This window comes from Epinephelus fuscoguttatus, linkage group LG20 (genome assembly GCF_011397635.1).
Source record: "Epinephelus fuscoguttatus linkage group LG20, E.fuscoguttatus.final_Chr_v1".
Taxonomy (NCBI): domain Eukaryota; kingdom Metazoa; phylum Chordata; class Actinopteri; order Perciformes; family Serranidae; genus Epinephelus; species Epinephelus fuscoguttatus.
In genome coordinates this window covers 17466363-17488012 of record NC_064771.1, presented here as the reverse complement: position 1 = coordinate 17488012, position 21650 = coordinate 17466363, and the positions used below count along the sequence as shown (strand labels likewise).

General features: G+C 43.0%; 1 protein-coding gene across 2 annotated transcripts in view; it reads left to right on the top strand.

Moving 5' to 3' along the window:
* LOC125880936 (ankyrin repeat and fibronectin type-III domain-containing protein 1) overlaps window positions 1-21650 on the top strand; it is a 166744-nt gene that overhangs the window by 117093 nt on the left and 28001 nt on the right. For both annotated transcript variants that reach the window (XM_049563778.1, XM_049563777.1), the window contains 3 exons: window positions 1116-1238; window positions 19921-20140; window positions 20413-20620. In XM_049563778.1, coding sequence (XP_049419735.1) covers window positions 1116-1238; window positions 19921-20140; window positions 20413-20620 — 551 coding nt within the window. The remainder of the gene's footprint in view (window positions 1-1115; window positions 1239-19920; window positions 20141-20412; window positions 20621-21650) is intronic.

The following is a 21650-nucleotide window of genomic DNA, read 5'->3' as shown; positions in this document are numbered from 1 at the left end:
AGGGGCTGCCAACTACAGAGGCCATCGCAAAAAGACAAATATATAGAGCCAGTGTTTGGTTTGTCCAGGTTGGGTTACTGTAGAAACATGGCGGTACATCATGGCAATCTCCATAGATGACAACCGACTCGCTATATAAATGTAAACAGCTCACTCTAAGGTAACGAAAGCACAACAGTTTCTACTTTTAGGTGATTATACACTGAAGAAAAAAAACATACTTATTATGTGATATTCCATTTTTGCCAGTATATCCCCCTAAATCCTACTCACCGGACCTTTAACAAGTCTTGTGAATTTTTACATCACATACTCTTCCGTGCTCCGGCAACGTTCCGCTGCGAGCCTGGCTCCTTGATAGAGAATATTATTACATTTTGATTAGTCCCCACTGTTACCACAGCAATATTGCAATGCTGAGTCTCATCAAATGTGTCCCGGGCTGGAATGGAAGAAATATTACATTTCCTGTTTTTAATTTTGAGCGAAAAGTTGAACTGGGACATTGGCAGCCCAGTAGAGGAGATTAAAATGTGTGTGACTTCACCTTTTTTTTTTCTGTGAAAAAGATTTGGAGAAAATTAGGCAGGAAGTATGCGGCTTTCCCTGAAACCTAATGTTTCCTCTGGGAACTGCAGCATTGTTACACTGTTTATCAACTTCATGGACTACATTTCCACCGAGTATTGTGATTTCTGCAAAACTGAGTGTGGTTTTAGGCATAAGAGGATCCATTTTACGGAGACATCCGTTTTCTCCAGTAATATTAACCCTAGCTGAGCATTTTTAGTTTTTGGCAGGGAGAATTTCCGTGGTACTGTAGAAGATAAACCCACAACACAAATGTCAGCCCCTCTGTGTGTTTTCTTATTAGCCATTATTTATACTGAGAGCTGAGAAAGAAGGCGCTGGTGTTAACTGCTCTTGAACTCATATGTAAGAATTAATAATGTATGAAAGGAAAATATGTTGGAACACAAAAGGTTTATAGAGGTTTGTCTATGTAGTGGGCCAGGAATCCATTGCATATCCCTAACCCCTAACCCTAAGGTAACCCTAACCCTCTCTAAAACATGAACTCTTTTTGATCAACTTTTTCTCCTTCTGTCCCCAAGGTCAGAGTCAGGGATCTCCAAATTTACCCATCGCTTGTCCCTCAAGGAGCGTGTGGCCAAAACAGACAAGACTTCTACGGACAGACCTCAATCCTACAGAAGACGATCTCTCAGTGTCGACTGGTAAGACCATCTCTTAATCTACGTCATCAAATTCTTTTATGATTCCTAGAGAGTTGTGATAGTGTACTCTGCCTTCACTACATCAACCCTGAGACCTGTGTTCATGACTTTAAGGTTCTCAGACTGTGCAGATTATAAAATAAGTCTTCATAAATTGGTATCAGAAGCAGTGTTTTGAGCAGAATCTTTGCCTTGTTGCAACTGAAATCCAAAAAGTAACGCCTAACAAGAGACACAACTGCGACTGAGCCTTGCTATGATGTGTCTGTGTACAAAGTCAAGGCTGAGGTCAATGAGGATCGGGGGGCTGGTGTTTGGGGCGGGGGCAGAGAGTGGGCGGAGTGGTGATAGGGTCCTGCTCAGTCTCTGCGTCTGGGTTTCGTTGAAGAGCGCCAAGCAGCTCCAGTGGCGCCGGCTCATCTTGCTCTTGTAAAGCTCCAGTCCTCAGGCAGCCGATGAAAGGAGTTTGAAAGCTTTCCATCACGAGGCTGCCTTCCCGTCCCCACCCATGGGACTCCTTCCCAGTCTCCCCTCTTGTTGCACGGCCTCCACTCATTTATCTACCCATCCATCCTGCCGTCTGTCCATCTGGCATCCCCCCTGAGCTTCCTGCTATGTATTCTTGGCTCTTCTTTTAGACTTCTCTCACCATTGGGAAAATAGCCTCGGGTTAAAGCGGATCTTACACTTCCTTTGCACTTAATTTTGTCAAGTAAAAAAATGTCCAAACAGTCACAGGTCTAAACAGTTTCCAGGTTTCTAATAGCTGTGCGGGGACTACAGTAGCTTTTCAGTAGAGTTACTTTGTGGTTTGTGGAGTTACAGGTGTGAGATTCTCTGAGGTCCTGTCCAATCATGCTAGGGCCCGGTGTGAGGTCTTACGAGGTCTTTTGTCGGCCTTACGAGACCTACTGTGTGGTCTCGGACTGACGTTGCGATGTGTGGTCCGCCAGCAGAAATGTGGTGTTAAGTGTATGAGCGTTGTGAGTGTATGTGCAGTGTGAGGTCCTTTACTTTAACAGCTTCGTGTTTTTCTCCCATGTTGCTGGAGAGGGGACCTGGCCTTTAAAGTTCAGGCCCCGATTGATGTAGTCTGGTTTTAATGAAACACAGTGGGTAGATTGGACATGCTCATTTACGAGAGGGATGAAGGGGGGCTCAGCTACAGCTGGATTCTGACTTTCTCTGGGGCGAGCCGCCGTTACGGGAGTGTGACTGGTCTTTTGTGACATAATAAACAAGGGACCCCAGGAGGAGAGATTCAAGGTTTAGGGCTGAGTCATGCTACTGGGAGGTGAAACAAGGTCGGTCCGGCTCCTGACAAGACCAGCACGGCTCCTCTGGAATGTACAGTCATCAACACTGTCAGAAGGAAAACACGTGTGCGTGTAGCATCGACTGAAAACACCCCATGAATCAGTTGCATTTTTGGAATTGTTCGACATTTATTGCACTTCCTGTGGTCTGTCTAAGCAATCTGTGTTATTGTTTTGCTAACAGCTACTTGTTATCACAGAGCTATATTCTCTAAGTATTGTACTCATCCAGTTTATCGTGTTTGAATGTTGGAATAGAACATTTCTCTTCTGAGACTAATCAAGGACGCGTTTTGTATATGCTTAGAAATCAGAGTACAGTTCAGATAGATCTACAGTAGATAGGTACATGTTGTCTAAAAACTGTTAATGCTTCAGTGAATTCTTTGTGTCTTGAGACAGAAGCTGTTAAATGACTGGAATTTGTTTGCCTGTAATGAAAGTGAAATGTGGAAATGTAGCGTTACCCACCAATATACACTTTCAAATGAAGGTTTAATTATGTTTATCTGTGCACTGCCCCCCCCCCTCCTCTGTTCACTCTTTAAATCAAAACCATTAAGAGTAAAGTGACACAAGGATCATATTAAATACCAAGCTGGAAACCTACCAGCAGCCCTCCGCAGTAAAATAGTCTCAGGTGGCTTAACTCTATAACTATCTATTTAGTGGACCATTGCCGTTTATGTCGATTCAAGTCAGATACCCAAACAAACTGTGACCATTAAGGGAATTGTAAGCCAAGGCAGCCCATATACAAGCTGGAAACAGGAGCCGTTTTGTAGCTTTATCAAAGTCTGTGAGAGCTGGCAGGGCCTTGGGAAAATAAAAGATAATGGGAGTGTTATTGTTATTGGTAATCATAGTAAATGGCCTCTAGGGTATGGGTGGAGTAAAGAAGTAGGAGGGGGTGAGAGGGGGCGGTAAAGGGGAAATAAGAGGATATATGCCGCCTCGTAAGATTGCTGAAAAAATATTGATACGTTTTTGGTTTTTTTCCCAGGAAACTATTAGTATAAGAAATTATAATCTACATCCGTGACATCTTTGGGAAAAAATGGCCTTACGAGATTACTGTTATATAATTTAGAATAAAAAGCATTATGGGAGCATTAAAGGGACAGTTCACACCAAGATAAAACATAAATATTTTTCCTCTTACCTGTAGTTCTGTTTATCAATCTAGATTGCTTCAGTGTGAATTGCTGAGTGTTAGAGATATCAGACGTAGAGATGTCTGCCTTCTTTCAAATATAATGGAACTTAATGGCACTCGCCAAAAAAATACATTTAAAAAACTCAACAGCAATGTCTCTTTCCAGAAATCATGACCTGCTTACTCAGGATAATCCACAGACTGTGTTGTGAGCAGTTTCATGTGGGAATTGTTACATTTTCACCAAATTAAACCTTCCAACTGTATCACCATGCACTGTAACCAGTGTCTGAAATCAGGTTTTTGACTCACTGGCCAAGGGGACTAGTAGATGAAAATCTACTGGCCAGGCATTTTTTTACTGTCTCAGAGAGAGTTTCATTGATGTGTTTATTGTGTTTGTTTCAGTTATAACTTTATAATCATTCAAGTTCATAAAGTTGTTAAAATGTGATTAAAAATGTAATAAATAAGGTGTTAAAATGATAAAACGTTTGATAAAAAAAATGGGTCTTAAAGGTACTTAAAAAAATGCTTGGCTAAAAATTGTATTTTTATTTTATGTCAGCACATTTCTGTTGTGTTTTGGACTGCTATCAGTGGGCACTACCTTGAGAGACTTTTTATATCTTTTATTTTGTTGTAGTTTCCACAGTGTCGGAAAAAAACAGAGAAAGAGAACAAAAATGTTCTTTTAAAAGACATCTGTATGAAGCGGGCCATTATTTCATTAGACAAGTGTAGCTACACAGGTCAAAATATTAAATTGCCTTTGTGTGTCATGGATACATTTGTTTCAGTGCATTTATTGATCTAATAAGGTATAATGTTAAATTCAAACTTTGAAAAGAGGTGAGAGCACAAGTTAAAGCCAGAGGTCTCTCTGGACAGCAGGGATGCAAATTAGAAGTTCAAGGCTTTTATTGTGAAAGGTAAAAAAAAAGGAAGGTGTGAAGCTGTTACATGCTGTTGTTGATAGTGTGGAAGGCAATAAAGAGTTTTGATGTTGGTTCAGACTACAGAGCCTCTGCGTTATTATAATATTACCTTCATGTGATAGTTTAGCAGAGTAGCTAATGCCCTGTAGTGCCACAAAACTAGAAGCACTTGAGATTGTTAGTTTTTCAGCCTGTGTAAAAACACATCCATGTGTATGTGTGTGTGTGTGTCTCCAACACTAACAACACAGGAGCAGTAGAGCAGTGCCCCTGAAAATAACATCAAAACATGGTCAAGACTCTCAGCATAGATTTTTTTTTTTGGTACAAACTAGGATGTAAATTTTGGTTTATTTTGGTTCACCCACATTAACCAGTAACTAAGAAAAGAAAAAGACGGAAAATACAAGAGGCCCTTCCTTTTGGTCTGACGCTTCATTGCCTCAGTGAACTTCAGCGCTGCATTTTAAAGCACCGTCCTTTCAGAATTGATGAAATTTCAGTTATGTGATGTACATGTCTTGCCTTTTATTTTATTTTCTCTTGGCTTTGCTATCAGACAGCCGGCCAGCTGCATTATCATGTGTGAACATGCACACCACCCAGCCTCCAGTCTGCACTGGTTCCTTGGCTGCTCTGCACTTCACACCACCTGGGTCGGGTGGGAGCTAATATTAAGTAGCTGGTGGTGCCACTCATTTGGCAATAATAGTTGGTAATACTGTCTGGTTGTGCAAAGCGTTGCTCTGGAAAACATTTTTTTTCCACCCTCTGGTCGACCCTAAGCTAGCCCCCGAGGGTAAGCAGCTTCATTTTGAGCCGCAAAACACTTTTAGCATTGTTTGCTATGTTAGCATCACTAGCCGTGCTGTCACTGCTAATGGTGTTAACAGAGCTAACAGCTTACAATGCTTCAGAGGGTTTTTTATGGCTCAAAATGGAGCTGCATCAACCTTGGGTAAAACAGGAGGGTGGGCACAATGTTTCCACGGCAACACTGTCAGGTTAGTACAGCATTACTAGCGGTAATGGCCCACTGAGCAGCACCTCGGTCCTACCAGAGTCAAGTGTTGAGTAGTGCAGTAAACTGAAGAGTAGAACCTACAGACCGACATGTGTAACTGGTCAAAGATGTTCTCAGCCGCTAACCTATTAACAGTTAATCATTCACTTCCCTGTTATAGAACTTTTCCCACCAGTGCGATGGATAGTGCTCATCAGATGGTAAATCTACCCACATTTAGTGCTTGGACAGTGTTAATTTCAGACCCTGGCTGCTACTTTCGCTAGCTCAGTGGTGCTGGGTAAGCTAGCATAAGATGCATGCTTATTTCTGCATGGTGATGTGGTTGGCAGGTGTAGTTTGGTAGAAAGAAAAAAGGTCCATCAGACGGCTAACAACAAGGTCTGTGGGTTATCATGATTAACTGGGTCATGATGTCTGGAAAGAGACATTGCTGTTGAGTTTTCCAATTGTATTTAATTGGCACTTTGAGCACCACAAGCCGAGTGCCCACTAGTTCCATTATATTGGAGAGGAGGCAGACATCTCTATGGCTGGCCAACACTCTGCAACTCAAACCAGAACAATGTAGATTGATAAATACCACTTCACATAAGAGGAAAATATGTGTTTTTGAATTTGGGGTGACCTGTCCCTTTAAGTTCAATATCTAAACTTATACGCTCAGCCTAATTTAGGTCTGTTTCCCACTGCCGCATGTATTTACTGCCTTGTTTCCTGTGCATGACGTTGACACAGGAGACATCCAGCAGAGTCTGAGAGTCAATACTGGGGCTATAAAGGGACACTGGTTCTGTTCCAGCGTAGGGCCAGTAAATAAGTCTTTATTTCCATATCCTCTCATGGTGACAGAGAGGCAGTTCCAGCCCTTTGCCAAAACCCCTGAGTACAATGGAGAGGCAGCCATGTATGTCGGCCAAGCAGTTTTTATTTCCCTCAACAGTTCCCCCGCAGTACGCCTGGAGAGGAAACTCTATACATAAGTACTTAAACATCAACGTGTACTGTAGCATGCAGCACTCAAACCATATCCACTTCATAAATAAAAGTTGAAATTTGAAGTTGCTACCACACCAGTTAAGTGTTTGATTGTGATGTGTGTGGTTATGCAGTATGCGCTGGAGGGTTTAAACCCTCTCCATCCCCTGAAGGCCTCTCTGCTCTGCCTGGTGCCACCCTGTCTTCAGGGATAACTCAGGAGCTGACAGCACTCTCAGGATGACGTCCTAATTTTGATGCGAAGAAGAGAGAGAGAAGCCAGCCTCCCATTCCCGTAGTCGATATATTAATACACACACAAACACACACACACACACACACACACACACACACACACACACACACACACAGAGTGATAAAAACTCATGTCTGCATGTCTGATTTTCTCCTTGATATTCATGCTCACACACATACATGAGCAAACACACATTGTAATAGTTAGCACTGTGTTGCGTTGGGTGTGTGAGGGGGAACGGGGGATACCAAGTGCTAATCCTTATGAATTGTGCACAAAGGGAATAAAAAGAACATAGAAAAAAATCACTAAAGTCTTAGTGGAAAGTGGAGGGCAATGCTCAAGGGGCCTGGGTGTAAAGTGGTTTTGGACAATGTGCCACTCGCCTCATTTGGTTCTAATTTGATTTAATATTCCCAGTTCTTTCTTTTTCATCCTCCCTTTAGATTGTTCTCCTCTTTTCTGTGGCTGAGAACTGTCAGTTCAAACAAGAGGGACAAATGAGGAGGTTAAAGATCCCTATAATTTGTCTTTACAAAAAAAAATCAGCTCAGAACACACTGTTAAAGATCACAACAAAAGGAAAGTGTTCACTGCTTGTGCTGGAATGTCCAACATTTTACTTCTGCTCTCTGGCTGCATTTAAATGACATTATTCTGAAAATGTCTTAAACACTTAAAAGCGTTGACACACAGGATAGTGCCAAATGCTGTTTAAGTGAGATGTAGTTCAGACAATATATGAACTACATGCAATATTGGGACAGAACATCCATTATTTGATTATTTTTATTACTTTTTTTTGCTGTTATATGTACAGTACATTTGAAATATTACAGTTATACACACATCACATGTAAGTAGGCTTTTAGAAACTGGAATCATTTTCTCTGTGTGCAGGTGGACGTCTTGTCATCACAGAAAATATGCATCATTGTTTTCATCAGTGGCCTTCTGTCATATTTTCCATCCAGAGACTATTATTAATGCTTTAATGTTTCATGTCAACAAGGACAAGAAGTCCTAATGATGTTCAGAAAAAATATGGAAACTTGAACATCTGCGATTCCATGACAACTGAACAAACTTTGCTGGTGAAGATCGTGTCATATGACAGCTACAGTACCGTATAAATGGACCTTGTGGTGAGATTGTTCTTTAAACTATCTTGAGGGTGCTTTCACACCTGTAGTTCAATTCATTAGGTCTGGACAAAGGTGATGAAGATATAGGTTGCATTTTAGTTCTGGCCTTGTTCCTGTTCACTCTGGTATTTTACATACAAACCAAGAGGAGTAGACATGAAGTTACACAGAAGAACCAAGTTTCGGAGCCACGTGGGGAAATCAAATTTTGATGAATGACAAAAGTTTATTCAGCACCTTGATGCCTCTCATGTATAACCTATATTTATGTTCTATGGTGCCACAAAGAGCTCACAAAGAAATAACCTATTGTAGGTGTTAAGAAGAAATGTTTTCATTTTAACCCAAACCATGATCTTTTAAATAAAACTTCAGGGCTATCTGGTTTAGAACCCTGAGGGCAAACTTCTGCTAACAGCCATAAAACATGGACTAACAACAAGATAATTTAACATAAGTATAACATTCAGCTCCATAATAACTCTCAAGGTTAATGGGCAAAACAACAGTTTTTTGCTAGTGACCCATTATTAGCTTAAGCACGTTTACGGTGCATAAATTCGCCTAGCAGCTAGCGGAGTTTTTCTCTACTCAAGCTTAATAAATGACATGTATTATTTATACTTTATCTTGCTCACTGCTGGTGTAAGTCTCTTAGCAGAGTGAGATACCTGGCCAGGTGTAATCTAAAGATGATGATATGGATTGATGTTCTCACTTTGCATTGATGATACTGAGTCATTGATCATTGAATCAATATCTCGATTCAGATAGATGGTTTGTTACACCCCTAATTATTAGACTGCAAATCAGTGGTATTAAATGAATAATGATTAACAGAGACAGGACAAAACAGTAATGATTTGGGGCATATTACCATGGGATCCCTGTCACTCACTTTTTTGAACTGACTTAATGCACTGGCAAAGTACACAGAGTTGGACAAGCATAGCAGTTTTAACAGTTTTTTTTACCTATTACAGCAGAAATACATGGGATACAGTTTCATCACGTCACTTAGGCGAAGCAGAGTGGAGTCTTTCACCCACTGTACTGTCTCCGTTCTTGCAGTGTGGGATTGCTGCCAGCTTGACTGTGTGTGTGTACTGAGTTCTGCCAAGTATAATTCAGCTGGTTACACAGGGATTAATTAACTGGATCAAGGTAAAAATAGGTAGTATATTGCCTTATACAGATCAATTACAAGATGGTTTCCTGAACAGATTATATGAGTAGCAGACGGAATCATTAGCAGTTTAGCTTTTGAAATGATGGTAAAATCGCATACAGTATCTGCTATCACAAAACCCTGTGGTTGGCTTGTTTGCTTTCACACCACAAACAAATCACACAAGAGTCCTCTTGACAGCGGACTAAATCCCACCTTTCCAGGTGGTCCCAGATCAGTTGTTTGGTTTGCACAAGTGTTCAACTGGCAGCTTTCACACCTGCCTGAATGATCTGTACTAACCAGGCAAACTGACATGAGTTTGCTTTAACCGAACCAAACAGAGGGTTTGAAATCACCCTTATTGGCTCCTGCAAAAATGTCATAAAAAAGCCCGTGCTGTCCGATGACACTAATCGAAACAAGTTTTTTATTGACAAACTCTTTGAGGATATGGGGAAATATTTTCCCCAGAACAAAACTGTTTATTCACGCTGTTTCAGCTGTCCTGTTAAGTTTGGACTTCAACTGCTTCTTGGCCTGTAATATTAATTTGTTGAGACTGAGTTGTTGGCAAGATGATAGACTATAGATTCCAGTCCACACGAGGGAGTGGATTTTCTGCTTACCTCCCTACTTTTGGATAGGCCCCGGGCTATTCTTTCTTACACACACACGCACACACACACACACACACACACACACAGCAAACAGCAAACACAGAAACATATGAACCCACTCACATTCATGCCCATTCACAAATACATGCACTCACATAAATTAAGTAGATTAAGTACACACATGCACAGATGCATATAAACACCTACATGCACACTTTAGACATGCATGCACCCGCACACCCTCACACTGTGTTCTTAACTCTGGATGCTGTGGGCCGCACTAAGCGAGATTTATGAGGCTGGCTCCCTCTTGTCCTGTGTGTCTCCGACTTGATACTCTGGTTTCCACTCCAAACCTCAACTCAGCACACAGACACAGAGAGACAGGGGGTGGGGATGGAGGGCAGTGAGAGAGAGGGGGAATGAGGGAGGCTGAAAGGGAAGTGGGATGTCAGGGAAGACTGAAATAGGTAAGAAGAGGAGGAGAGAGAGAGTGAGAATGATTGAGACTGAAGCAGATGAAATGGCAGATTGAAAAGATGATGGAGAGAGACAGCTAGAGTGAGGGACGAAGAGCTCTGAAAACTGGACTGTGGAGTTGGAAGGAGAGAGGTTACGAAATAAAGAGTATGGGAGGAAAAAAAGCCAGTTAATGTGTGTGTGTGTGTGTGTGTGTGTGTGTGTGTGTGTGTGTGTTTGTTTCTGTTTGCATGTGTGTGTGTGCAGAGACAGACAGCCAGTGGGTCAAAGGGTTAGCATGGCTCCATGTGTTGCTTATAAGCTGATAAAAGACAACCAACTAAAGCTGGAGAAACTACACCCCTCTGCCTACTCTCTGTGAATGTATGTGTGTATCTGTGTGTGTTTCTGTGTGTTTGTGAAGGTTGTATTCAGGGTCAGAGGCAGAAAGAAAATCGGCTGGGGACCCAAGAGAGTTGTGGTTTGAAACTGGTCTTGAAAGAAAATGGTTTGCAGATTGAGATAGGAAGCTCAGGTAGTAAAGACCTCCACACCTACGTCAGTGTACTACACATTAGAACAGAAGTGCTGTGAGAGCCAGTAAAGAGTTTCACTTACTGGTGTCAATCCAGAAGAAGTCTTTGCACTTCTTGCACTTTTTATTTATGATTTTTATGCCTCCGGATTGGTGAAAGCCATAGCCAGAGACATTATGTTTTTGGGTTGTATATGTAGGTATGTCTATGCCATACTGGAATGAATGCAAAATCACCTTGAGGGAATTTCTTCAAATTTGGCACCACTTTGGTCAGATAGCAAATTGGTGGCTCTAATCTTGGGTGTCCATCTTGAAACATTGCTGATTATATAGATCCTCTGTGCTGCAGGGTTGAAGATGTGTATGAAACATTCAGGTTTTAGAATATGTTTATTGACAGCAGCATCCATATTTGAGGCACTGTCTTCTGCCATGGCTACATATGAGTCTGGACAGACATGGATGTAAACTGTAGCTGCAACTTGACTGGTTCGTCGAGGCTTTCAGATGCCACAACCTTTGTTAATCAATCACCGGTAAAATTGTTCTTTTTTGGGTTGCTGTCAGCTGTCACTTTAGCGTATGATTTACATGACCCACCTCCACCTGTCCACCCATAGCTTTTATCAGTGCCAGCTCCAGAGTGTGTCCGGGTTCAAGTCTCATCCAAGGCTCAGCGTTCTTTAGATGTTCACCACCGCAAGTTTCTAGACTCCATCAGGGAGTTCCCATGCGGCTCCCTCCATAAAAGGTAGCAATTTTATTATAGGGTCCATTTGCCATTGACGTTTATCAATTTCATCAAGAGTTGTGCACACCATTCTTTCATTTTTCTGATTGAAGTCAATGCTCAGTGGACGATAGATGAATTTCAGTCATGGGTGTTTGAGTGTCTACGTGTGTACAATGTTTGTGGGTGTGCATGAGTTTCCAGAAACAAGCTCTTGTATGTCTGCCATCCACTAAAGTGTACACACACACACACACTGATGTCAGATGAGTTTGTGTTGTCATTCAGAGACACACCGCCTACCACCCTTTGTACTCTAAGCATCCATCCATCCGTCCAATCAGGGTTGTACATATTTGTGTGTGAGCATGCACGTTATCCTTTTTACAAAGGATTTATCATAGTCAGGAGACTAAACCGCACCCCTCACCCCCACCCACCCGACCACCTCCCTCCAGCCCCATCCCAGATAAACAGCCGTGGGACTTTAAACATGGCGCCCGGCCGGCGTGTGACTGAGAGAATGGGCCAACTGGTAGCTTCAGTGGCCAGGGGTCGCCCCCGCCCCTCTCCTCTCCCTGGCTGGGTGGGTGGCATATGGCGGCCCAAGTAGGGACCCCTTTGGTGTCACACACACACACACACACACACACACACACACACACACACACACACACACTGAGAGACACACAGAAGGCCTGGAGCCACCCAGGCTGGGCCCACGATCGCCGTGGGAGACATGGTGTCACCAAGCCTCTGGCAGAGGAGGGGTTTTGTGTATGTTTGTGTGTGTGTGATCCCACCTTGGGAGCCCCCCCCCCTCCTGAGAACGTCGGCCGCTGCCCGCCACCACATCCCCATGGTGACTCCGCTGTTGTCTCTGCTCATCAAAATTAGAGAGATTTACCTCTGCGTGCACACACAACACATGCACACACACAGAGCCAACAGGTGGCAGGCCTTGCTCGGCACAGCAGGCCCACTTCAAAGGTTAAACATACAGCGGACCGCCCACTCTTTCTCTGCCGTTCTCCCAAGGGAGAGCGGCAGAGAAAGTGAGAAGAAGAGGACAAGATAAAAGGGGAGACAGGGAAAAAAGACAGTGTAAAAAAGGGAAGAGATAAAGGGCAGCGGGAGCATGTTCATGTGGGAGAATGCAGCAAAGCATATACCTGGCGTCCAGAGTTCGCTCTGACTCCCCAATTATGCACACAGCTCACACTTAAAAGTGAGTATGAATGGAAAGCATAAGTAACAACAGGATGCCTACAGGGTTTTTCAGTTCACTTACTGTTTGACTAACTGTGACTAACAGCAGATGTGAACAAGCCAACATGGGTACCAGAGCTCTTAGCACAGACTTAAGCCAACCAATGTTCTGGGATTTTGCTGCATGCGTCACAAGCACTCAGATGAGAGAGATCAGAAGAGAAAGCCTGACTCGCTCAAAGCTAACAACAAATAAACATCACCTCAGACAAACAGTGATATGAAGAACACCATCTCAGCACAGCCAGCTTATCAAAAAGAGGAAGTCGAGGCTATAGGGCGGACAGTGGATTACAAAAACCAGGTGACTCAATAGTGGAAAAATATTGTCTAGATGGTGTAAATCTGGTGTAAACAACAGAGTCTATGGGCTTTATCCTGTCTGGTATCAGTTGTGCTGTCTGCTGCCTGTGGTGCAACAGGCTGTGATGTTTTCTCAGCACTTACGAGGCAGCTTATCAAAGGAACACCAATTAAATACCACGGTCCGTGTTTATAATCATGCTGATCAGGTACACTGCGTCCAGGCCAGTCTGCCACTTTTCAAATGCACATCTGGTAGGATAATCCATCTGCGTCTCACAATGTAGGCCCCTTGGAGATAAAGTGAAAGGGGATGTTTTTAGCAAATGTATACCGCTGAAACATTAATACACTTGTGCACACACCTGATACATCCCTCAATAAAATCACGTCCGTAAAATGTGGCCCGTAAGAGCTGTAAGAGTCACTCTGATTGTCTTCTCGGATGTAAAATCATGTGGATTTTCTACACAGGGCTGCACATGTGCGTACGTATATCTCGGTCTATGAGCATGCATGTGTATGTCTGCATTTGTTGTGTTGCCATGCCAACTTAGTATGCGTGAGGGGCTGCGGGTCATAGCGTTGGTGTGGCCTTGTGTTGCCTATAAGCTGATAAGAGCCAAACAGAGGGAACGGCTATATGAATTCTAGTAATAATGCCTCCACGATCCCCACCTCTTTCCCCCTCTCTGTCTCTCTCTCCCTCTCTCTCTGTGCGTCCAGCAGCCTGCCTGCTTCCAGCCTGTCTGGTGCCAAGACTCAGATTTCAGAATTTCCTTCTACAAGCCACATTTAGAGCAGCCAGCGTACTCTGTGTGTGTGTGTGTGTGTGTGTGTGTGTGTGTGTGTGTGTATGTGTGTGTGTGCGCAACTTTCTCCTCTCACTGTCTGCCTCTCTGACCCCCGCCACCCTGTTTTCAGCGAGGCACTGTCCTTCTGGTGCCGCTCTTTGCCTTTTCTTCGTCACTCTCTCTCTATCCATCTACCCTACCTCCAGCCCTTTGTTTATTTTGCGGGGACTTGACCTACGCAGACAACCGATGCAATACATGACATCTAATATAAATGGTCATTTGTGCCTGTGTGTAATAAACACGATTAGACACACACTTACATGCAGCGGAGATTTATGCGTTCTTGTGGCAATAAACTAGCCACTGGTGAGAGGTTTGGAAAAAGGAGGAGGGGGATCCTGTCAGCACACAGCTGACCCAAAAGACCTTCTGACACACTGTGATGTGATGGGATGGCGTAGGATGGAGTTGGAGAAGGAGGTGGAGCAGAAGGAAGACAGAGAAAGGTGGTGGAAACTAGACAGAGAAAAGAGATTTTGGAGCATTATTGTGAAAGGCTTCCTCTACACAGCTCCATGCCTTGAAGCTCTGCGGGACAAATATAGCTATCCAGGTGTCCATATATGGTTGCATTGTTGTTGCTTTAACATAACCGCACTGTCGTTTCTCACTATCAAAATATCTTCCTTTTGTGCCGCTGTAGCTAATCTGGGCCGCCGTCCATGTATCTTTCTCTGGCACCTACACGCTCATGCAAATATGCACCCACTCACATAAACACATGTCTGTAGGTACCCCACTGTGCAACACAACGTGTAGCTTTAGACTCTTTGTGCCTGTGTGTGTCGTAAAGACATTTTCCATTGTTTATAGTTTACATTAACATTATCTATATTTATAGAAGCAGGAAGCTCGGGCCAAGAACATTTTTTCTGCTCACACTCAAGTTCCCATTTGTCTTAACCATTTCTACATTAGGAGGGCTGAACAATTCCCCGAGTTGCATCAACAAATGTCAAGAAGGCGTTACACACCAAGGCAAGCTGAGTTAGCGAAAACTAAAAACAAACTGTGTGTGAGTAAGACAACAAGAGAAATATAAAAACTTGACAAAAATGAGAAGAAACTGACAAAATGGAACCAAAGGGACATGTGTCTTGTAACTGTGGGCGGTTTCATTGCTAGTTCACCAAGATGCTCAGATTTGAATTGGGGTATCAAATCTTATTGACAGTTGAGTCAGATGTGTGTGTTCCCATGTGTGTGTGTGTGAGGTTATCCCTGTGCTGCTGACAACAGGTTGGATGGATTCCTTCTTTTTCACGGTTCTGATGGTGTCATTTATATGTTGCAACATAAACTGGGAGTTGTCAGACTAAGCAACATTTTCCACTCTCTGTTAGTTTGCAGATTTTCTTTGAAGTGTTTCTGAGATTTCCCTCTGCACACAACTGTTATGAGCTGTTATGTGCATACTTGTGGCTGCCCTTTAGCTCACACAAAAATCTCAGAAATTCTGCGATGCCGGAGCCAACTGTGTTTTTTTTTTTTTTTTTACATTTTCTTAAATCGCAGGTTTTTCCCATTTTGACTTTTAGTCAGTGCATGTCTAGACTCTGTCTGCGTATTTTATATGTAGTCTTTGTTTACATGTGACTCACTGTCTGGAAGACTAAGCTGTTTGTGTAAACAGGCCGATACAACTAATAAAGTCAATGCTGTGTGTGTATGCTTTCAGTTTGGGGGTGTTGATTGTTTGTCGGGCTGATGCAGTCTCACTGTAGCAGGCTGCGTGTATTTGATGTGGGATTGATCGGGGGCCAAACATGAAGGCTGGCTTTTGGTAGAGACTTTGGTTTCCCAGAACAACTGCTTCCTGTTTCCCAAACCTGGTAAAAGTGTAGGAAATTGTGTCACATAGTCTGTGTGTGTGTGTGTGTGTGTGTGTGTGTGTGTGTGTGTGTGTGTGTGTGTGCATTTGTGTATGTGATGTTTTGTGCTTTTGAATCTGAAGTCATTAATTCAGATCATTGGAACAGTGGTACATCCGTTGTAATACAGCCATTGTTGTTTTCAGCAATAGTTATTCCATGTATTTCCATTCTATACTGACCTCTCTATATAGTAGTATTTATTTTTAGTTGCAGTGTAAACTTAACCACAGACTGTAAAAATAATGGACATCACCCATAGACGTCACCCATTGGTTGGTAGACTCCCATTTTGAAGCTTCGGGTTCAGCATTTCGGCCATTGCCATCTTGGTTTTGAAACCAGAAGATACCATATTTGGGTGAGAGACTGGCGCTGTAAAGGGGTGAAGGGTGGATCTGACTGAGAAGCTGAGGATACTATCAGGAGACAGCCTGTCACTGAAAGTGGCCCGCCCTTAATTATGCGATAGCGACCCAAGCCGTCTTTTGTACCAGCCTGTAAACATGTTTATTCCTGGTGTAAAGTTGGACATTTTAACATGGGTGTCCATGGGGATTGACTGGCTTCTGGAGCCTGCCTCAAGTGGCCACTCCAAAAACTGCAGTTTATGGCACTGATGTGTTGGCTTCATTTTTAGCTCCAGAGGCTGCAATTTGACCTAAACCTGAGGGATTCACAGGAAATGATGCATGCATACAATTCAGCATTGCCATTTTAAAAGTTACCTCACTGACATTAGCCAGTATATAGAGTATACAGTTTATAGAGATGGATGGCATGACAGCTCCCCAAAAGTGAAGCCAAAACATCTCAATGATAGTATTGGCCCCGCCCCTTCCAAAACTCACAGTACAGGTCACATTTTTCCTAAAGATGGTTTCTGTCTTTTAAGGTAGTTCTTATCACACTGTTGTATTTTCAAGTGTTCATTTTTCTGATAAGTTTGGTTTTAATTAGTTATTTAATGCTATAAAAAGGGGCTGTGACATCATGATTGACAGCTGCGTGTGTCAGTCATGTCCTCACGAATGGGTTGAAGGGGTATATGTGGGGTAACTCAGTACCGCGGCTCCACTTTCTAATTGCTACTGCGCAGACTCGGGTCCAAATGATGTCATCAGCACAGGATGGCAGTGCCCATATCTGTCATATTTTGGATTCATTTTTGTACATTGGGAGGAAGTGGAGACACATCAGCCATTTTGATATACAGTCTCTGTTCACTGAGCTGTTTTACTGCTACTGCGGAGCAAACATTTAATAGCATTCAACTAGCGAAACATGGGTTGGCATTTATTGTAAAGCAGTCACAGGAAACACAGTGTATTTGTCACCAAGGGTAACGCTAACAATGGTTGTTCATCAAATATGAATGTACAAAACGTGATCATTGTCAGCATTTACTGAAAGCAAATTGCTGCTGTAATCATGGCTATTAGGGCCACTGATTGGATAAAAGCATACAGTCCTCATAGTGGTCATCAGCTTGGATATAGTATGAATAAATGTGTTGCCGAAATCTGTGTTAGAATGGCATTCATTTTTTATTATCATACATTCTCTTTCTGGTACACTCTGTCTTTCTTTTTTTGTTTTGTGATTGTCTTTCATATTTAGGGGGCATGTCATTGGGGAATGACATCCAAATCTCACATTTAGGATGCAGCATCTCTTTGAAAGTAAACACACACCCACACACACCCCACACCATGTTACACTCTCCCTAATGTCGTCAGAGAGTGATGGGGCACCGTCCTGCCGACAGAAAAAAGTTGTCTGTTCCATCTCAGGCAAATAACAATAAGCCCAGGGCTGGATTCCAATGGGCTTTCTCTTTGAAATGGGATACCGGCACACGCATTACAAATATATCTCTTGTTTTATCTTCCGGGCCAGGCCCATGGAAAAATTATTCCAAATACCTGCCGCGCTTTATCTGGAACCCTGGAATAGGTTAGGCCCAGCCGGGAACACGAGGATGTCTAAAATAAGGCCTCTATTACGGGATGGAGTGGAGATGGATGGGACGGAGCGGGAAGGGACGGGGATTGGGGGTATTTTAGGTGTATCGGCCCTGTGAAAAAGGGCTTGTTGCGGGGGCTTGGAGCTGCTTTAAAGTCTACTATGTGGGCCGCCGTCAGCTGTTGTACAAACTGCATGTGTTGGGGGAGGGTTTGTGTGAGTGTGTGTATGCTCGTGTGGGCTCACACGTCCATAGCCGAGCGGGAATATAAATAACATTTTTCCTACAGATGTTCTCACCTTGACAAATCTGTTCTTGGCCCATGTGATACTTCTTGGCATATGGCATGATGGACCAACGTAACTCAACCTTTATTTACTTTCCCCCAACCTCTCCCAGCCCCATTGATTTTTAAGAACAACATTTACATTTGTGGTCTTTAACTGATGATGTTTTCCAGAGTGACTGATAATAAGCAAGCGTTTCTCAAGGACTTGAAGAGGACACGTAGCTTGAGACATACGCGCTGACTGCTGTGTGCATTCAAATCATGATTTTTTGTTTGGCACATGCCAATAGATGTAACTGCTCCCTCTTAAATCAGATATTGTAATCATCTTTATCTCATTATTTTGGAGCATAAATGACTAAATGTTATATAACCTGCTTACTCATAACCTAATTACTGTCTAACAGTTTGCATTGAAACCTTGTCAAGAAACGGTATCAAAATTAATTGAGTATGGAGGCTTCTACTGGGATGCAATGCTAGAATAACTGTCTATTTCAGAAAGATTATTTGATTATAGCTGTACTGCAATACAAAGGCGATTCAGAGCAGACTCAAGGCAAGAAGAGAGGTGTTAGGGAGAACAGGACGAGGGAAGAAGAGAGTGTTGGAGGTGATAGGAGAGAAATGAGAGGCAATAAGGAGATAAAGGGTAAAGCCAAGAGCGAGGGGAAAGAACGTAGCAGAGAAACAGAGAGAGGAAGAGATGATAAGTGAAACAAGTTCCTAAGATGTTAGAAGACTGGGACAAGAAAGCTGTTGAAAGTGCGCTCCTTGAGGAATTCATTTATCTCTCCACCTCTGTTTGGTGGGACCTGTCACGGAGTCTGTCACCATCGCCTGTGGAGCCCTGATGACATTTCCTTCAGCAGTCGAGTGTGTGTGAACACCATGTACCAGACTCTTCGTAGAAACACACTGCCATCTACATAGTTCCCATGGCAGAATGGAGAGGGCCAGCATAGTTGTCATACCGATGATGCCAAGACACCAGTGGAGAGAGATGCTGATCTTTTTGAGACACATCAGAAAGATATGACATCACAGAACAGCACTGGCAAACCGAACCTACCAGGCTAGCATCGCCAGTGCAGGATGACTCACATGGCATCTGTGAGTGAGGACTGATAATGCCAACATGGTGCCCATCTGGCAGATCAGTGTAATTTATCACCATGCCATAGATCAGTGGTTCTCAGCCAGGTGTTTGGACCCCCTTTCCCAGGGGGCTGAAGATCATTTTTTGGGGGGTTGTGATAATAATGGGATTAAAAAAAGAATTTTTGAACTATGTAAATGCTTTTGTTTCTAATAAACCACAAAAGCTAAAAAGGCAAAATAATTATTAAATCAGCTGTTCTTTTTTCTACATATACACCCTATGACAGAGGGGTCGTGAGTAGACATGTCAACATCTAACATCTAATTACATAATGACCAGCTGGGTTTATTCCTCCGCCATCATACAGCAGAAACTCTTTTTGACTTATATTAAGACACATTTAATTAGTCGAATTTAATTAAATTAGGCAAGTCACAGTTTTATGGAGATAAACTTGCAAGCTATAAAGAAGAGAAGAGAACTGGCTTTCATGAAATGCCTTTTCTGAGCTAAGATGTGAAGAACTCTCTTCTATTCTTTTGGCTTTGTCGCACATTAGCATGTGTCTGTGGCTCCAGAGGTAGAAACTCTTACAATGGATCCACTAAGTGATCCACCTTCACGGGGTCCATGCACTGAATCCATTCTCTCACCTACGGTATCCCTCCTGTCCCTTACCCACCCATCTCTCCTCCAGGGCTGACTCCGCCAAGATGACGCAGCCCATGAGGGGGGACCAGGCCCACCAGCCGGCCCCAGCCCGCAAGACGGCCAGCCTGTCCTCGCCAAGCGCGGCTCGCCGCCTGTACCGCAACTTGTCTGGAAAGTTCCGTGTGGGCACCAACCCCCCTGCCCTGGAGGACAGTGTGGTGTCAGGACGGGGAGGAGACAAGGAGAGGCTGCGCAAAACCACCATAGTAAGTCAGAGGCAGACAGAGAGGGAAAAAATAATAAGCTCAGGAACATTGTAGTCTAAAAATAGCCAGGGGAAAACATATAGACTTGGATAGTGAGTGAACCTTAGGTAGTAGCATCATACACCGACCAATCTCACTATCGTAGAGCAAGATAGAAAATATATTGTGAGAAACATTCTCTATGTGTGTGTGGGGAGAATGAGTTCACTAATACAAGCTGATATGCCAAAGGTATCATGTGCTTTTTTAACTTCACGTTCTTTGTGCTGCAGTTCCAGAGCAATGAAGCGCTGTTTGAGGCAGTGGAGCACCAGGAGATGGACTTGGTACAGCTGCTTCTGTCCCAGTACAGTTTGGAGGAGCTGGACCTCAACACCCCAAACAGTGAGGGCCTCCTGCCTCTCGATATCGCTATCATGACCAACAACGTGCCCATGGCCAAGCTGCTGCTGCGAGCTGGCGCCAAGGAGAGCCCCCACTGTGAGTAGAGGAACACAATGTACCTGTGGTACCTCCTGGGTCATCATTTAAATGTTAATGGAACAAATCAAAAACTGCAGTTCCTGGAGCTTATTGCACAGTGGGTGCTGTCCAAAGTGTTCATGACATGAAAAATATTCTGGTGAACGCACATTGTAGTATCTTGTCCCCATAATGGGATTAACTAGTTTTTTGTTTGTTTGATTCATTTTACAGCACATCATAAACACCCACTTTATGGAGTGTGTTCATTTTCTGTGATTGATGACAACAGTGGAATTAAACCCAAAACATACACGTTAAAAGGGAGGTCATAAAAAGTTGCGAAAAGCTATTGCTATGCTACTAGCATATTTTTATGCACATTTTGAAGTATTGCATTAGAAAAGCTGTATGACAAAAATTACACTCACTTAAGGTCGATTTTGCCTTTGTGGTAAAGAGTTGATGCACCAAATGGGATATGGAGACATCCTTATACCGTAGCAAACATTTAACTTAAGTGACGTGCTGTCAGTGTCTTCCCAGATATTATTATAACAGTACAATTTGTCTTTGTCTCCAAACAGCAAGAAACATGGCCAGTACTAGCTGACATGAAAATCAATTAAAACTTACTCAATGGAAACAAATTCCTGAAGACCTCTCCATTTTTCTCTGGTTCGTAGATGGGAGAGATGGCCAAGGCAACTTGTTTTGTTTCCAGTTTGGACATTATACTACCGCTACTCCGTTTCCTGGCAGATTACAGCCATGATTAAAACGTAGCCTATACCGCAAACTATTGACAAAACTATGATTTGCATAGCCTTGTTTATTTGCTACAAGTCAGTTAGTGGAAAGGTGTCTGATTTGCATTTCTTTCTTGTGACATTTCTAAAGTTCAATTAAGAATTTGCTATACAAATAAATGGAATAGGGCTGACACAAGTGCCTCGAAGCTTCGATCTTTGATCTGTACTATGGTATTTGGTGTCCACATCAGTATTTGAATGCTTAGTTTTCCTGAAACCATTACCTCAAAAATTCC